At 61.8% G+C, this 3,790-nt stretch overlaps 1 protein-coding gene across 1 annotated transcript in view; it reads left to right on the forward strand.

Moving 5' to 3' along the window:
* LOC116816445 (uncharacterized) overlaps nt 1-2,213 on the forward strand; it is a 3,163-nt gene extending 950 nt beyond the window's left edge. Inside the window, exon 2 of the mRNA XM_075072399.1 lies at nt 324-2,213. Within this exon, the coding sequence (XP_074928500.1) occupies nt 348-1,736 (1,389 nt within the window). The 5' untranslated portion in view covers nt 324-347 and the 3' untranslated portion in view covers nt 1,737-2,213. The remainder of the gene's footprint in view (nt 1-323) is intronic.
* Nucleotides 2,214-3,790: the final 1,577 nt, after the last annotated feature.

The raw sequence follows: 3,790 nt of genomic DNA on the forward strand, positions 1-3,790 counted from the left end.
CTCGGAACCCAGGAGGCTCCCAGGCCCCCAACGCCCCCCTCAAGATACTAGTCCCCACTCCCCTCCCAGCGCTAGGTTCGGAATCCAGGAGTCCGGCTTCCCTCCCCCAAACCACTAGAACCTCTCCCTCCGGGCGGGACTTGGAACCCAGGAGTCCGGGTTCCCCCTCCCCCCAACCACTAGACACCCCCCTCCTTTGCTTTCCTCCTAGAACTGAGATAGATCCCAGGAGTCCAGGCTGCCAACTGCCCCACTCAATTCCCATTCCCGAGTGGCAACAGGCAGCCTGGGGCGCTTCCATCTCCCTGGTGTTTCTCCTCCAGCAGGTGCCGGGCCGTTGGAGCAGGATGGCCCAGGGGTCCCCTCCTGTGATGTTGACCCCGGCTGGGCTGGCGGCCCGAGGATGCCCACAGCAGGGTGGAGCCAGTGCCCCCCAGCACGAGGGGGATGGCGACAGCAGGCACCGGGCCCGTGGAGACGTGGGGCCGGATGTGTGGTGGGAAGAGGTGCATGGAGACACAGGGACACTTTCAGATCTGGGTGGCCGAAGGAAGGGGGACCATGGGGGCCAGGCCGTGGGGGAGGGGGAGCAGACAAGGGCTGGGGGACAGGCTGCCTCAGTGCGCCCCCGGCGGTACGGGTGCAGCGTGTGCGGCAAGGCCTTCTCACAAAGCTCCACGCTGATCGTGCATCGGCGATCGCACTCGGGCGAGCGCCCCTACGCCTGCGAGGAGTGTGGCCGTGCCTTCGCCCAGAGCTCGGGCCTGGCCAAGCACCGGCGGGTGCACACAGGCGAGCGCCCCCACCCCTGCCCCGAGTGCGGACGGCGCTTTGGCAAACGCTCGAACCTGGCAGTGCACCGGCGGGCCCACACTGGTGAGCGCCCCTTCCCCTGCCCTGCCTGCCCCAAGACCTTCGCCCGGCGTGCTGACCTAGCCGTGCATGGCCGCACCCACACTGGGGAGCGGCCCTACCGCTGCGCTGACTGCGGCAAGGGCTTCAGCACTGGCTCCAACCTCGCGCAGCACCGGCGCACTCACCAGCCCGATCGGCCTTACCGCTGCGCCCAGTGTGGGAAGGGCTTTCCTGGCAGCTCGGATCTGCTGCGCCACTGGCGCTCCCACACTGGGGAGCGGCCCTACCATTGCGGCATCTGCGGCCTGGCCTTTGCCCACAGCACGGTGCACCGGCGCCACCAACGGGCCCACCTGGAGGAGTCGCCCTACCGCTGCGGAGACTGTGGGCGCAGCTTCGCCCAGCGCTCTGACATGGTGGTGCACGGCCGCACTCACACTGGCGAGCGCCCTTACCGCTGCCCTGACTGCCCCAAGGCCTTTGCCCAAAGCTCCCACCTGGCCACCCACCGGCGCAGCCACACCGGCGAGCGCCCCTACCGCTGCCCCGACTGCCCCAAGGCCTTTGCCCAGAGCTCAGCCCTCACTGTGCACAGGCGCACCCACACCGGCGAGCAGCCCTACGCCTGTGGCGAATGTGGCCGACGCTTCCACCGCAGCTCCAATCTTATCCGTCACCAGCGCACCCATACGGCCGAGCGCCCCTTCGCCTGCCCGCAGTGCGGCCGACGCTTCCACCGCCGCTCCAACATGGTGGTGCACCAGCGCACCCACTCCCGGGCCAAGGGGCTCTGCCTGCCGGCGGCTGGGGACTCTGCCCGCTGGGAGGCCTTGGAGACAGAGAACCCTAGCCCTATGCCCACAGCCACAGGGACTATATAGCCCTGCCCTGGCCCTAGAGCCTTGCTTGAATGCTGTGCTCTTCTCAGCCCATCCCGGGCGCTGCGCCCCCAAAAGGCCCTCAATGAGGTGGGGCAAGCAGAAGGCTTGCAACAACCTGGCAGGGAGAGCGCTTGGCATGGCCCCTTCGCCCAGCTGTGAGGCCCAGCCGCAGCAGCAGCAGCGAGACAAAGTAGGCTGGGAGCTCAGGGGCCGCGTTTGCATCTTGAGAGCGATTTGCCAGGGAACTGCCCCCTCCATCACTGGGTGCTGTTAACAGCCAGACCGTGCTGGGAGCCAGGTGTTAGCTCCACCACCAGATAGGGGCTGGCCACTGGGATCTTCGCCAGCTCCCGGCTCTGGCGTTCAGGGCCCAGCTACTGCTGGAACAAGGATGAGGATGTTCTGCAGGCTGCATGTGGGGAGAAGGGGAAGCTGGGCTGATGGTTCTGTTTTAAAATAAAGCATTTGTACTCTTTTGGAAGACGATCCCCATTTCCTCAAGGGCCCTTGTCTTGCTGGGAAGCCACCCTCCCCAGTGGTAGGTGGTGTCCCACCCACACTGGGTCATGCCCAGCCTCAGAGTTCATGGGCCGCTGGGGGCAGGACACACTGTCCCAGCGTGCACTGTGAACGTAATGCCCTCCCATGGTCCATAGCACCCAGGTGAGTGGAGACAAGCTGAAAATCTTGCAGGAGGGGAAGAAAATAATCTGCATGGGGGGGTAGCAGAAGGGCCCATAGCTGGGGCGGGTGGGGTGGGGGGCAGCCTAAAATAGGATGGATTACCGAAACGGCCCTAATCCTGATTTGGATGAGCTAAAATAACCAGACTGGGGCCATCTATACAGAATCAGGGGGAGGGGGGGGGCGGGTTCAATGATCTGAACTGGGCTAGGAGTCCCTGTGGTCCATATGGGACTATATCGGCCCAAGCAGGGGGCTTCATAGATTCCAAGGCCAGAAGGGACCATTGTGATCTTCTAGGCTGACCTAGTATCTCACAAGCCAGAGAACCGTCCCAAACAATTCCTGGAGTGGGTCTTGAAACATCTGAGCGACATTTAGAAATCATCAGCGATGGCGAATCCACCCGGTCCTTGGGAAATTGTTCCTGTGGTTAATTACTCTCCTTGTTAAAAAGCTTTGCCTGATCGCATGGACGAGATTGGATTGGGATATATGGCCTGGCGTGTGTCTGTAGGGGTGAGATTCTGGCTTTGTTCTGTAAGAACCCACGAAGGAGTGCTGGTCAATATGGGATTATATGGCCTGTGTGGAGGGAGGTCAGATATAAAAGGATTTGGAGTAGAATGCCCTGAATTGGGTTGTGAACCCATATAAGGGGTTGGGGGAAGGGTCTGTATAGAATTACCTCCTAATCTATAGTGGAATATATGACCTGGGGTAGAGCAGTTCTTACCTACAAAGCTATATTGCCCTAGTGTAATTATCACATCCAAAGGGGGAACAAGTGAAGGTCGCAAGGTCAATCACTGAAAATCTAGCCAGCGGCTCAATGCGGACTGTGTCACCCTACAGCCCTAAGAACGGGGGCGCGTCATGTCCACACTCCGGACCCTGCCTTGTTTAGTTGCACGGGACAAACAGCAGGTCAATATCTTGGGTTGGCCTTCTTGGTCGGTGGGTGGCCCTGGGCCGTATTCACAGACTGGATCTCACTGACCTCTGTGACATCGCGGTCATCACACACGCCTTCCGCCTCCTGACGTGCCCGGATGCCACAGTAAAGAGCGTCGTGGCGACTGCCCTATGCACTGTCATCGAGAAGCGAATTGGCAGGCCTCCCTCCGGCCAGGATGTAGCCACTTTCATGAGCGGCTCCCTGGACGGCAAATTTGCCCAGGACGGGGGTGACATCGCCTCGCTGTGGTCCCGCGCCCGCAACGCCACGCGCTAGCTAGGAAAACGACTGGACTGCTGCTGGGTATGGAGCGAGGAACGGCAGGAGCTGGGAGTCCTGATGCCGTGGATCGAGACAGAGGGCAACAGCATCGTCAGCCCCAGAACCAGAGGCGTGCTGGAGAAGTCACTGA

Source organism: Chelonoidis abingdonii, chromosome 14 (genome assembly GCF_003597395.2).
Source record: "Chelonoidis abingdonii isolate Lonesome George chromosome 14, CheloAbing_2.0, whole genome shotgun sequence".
NCBI lineage: Eukaryota > Metazoa > Chordata > Testudines > Testudinidae > Chelonoidis > Chelonoidis abingdonii.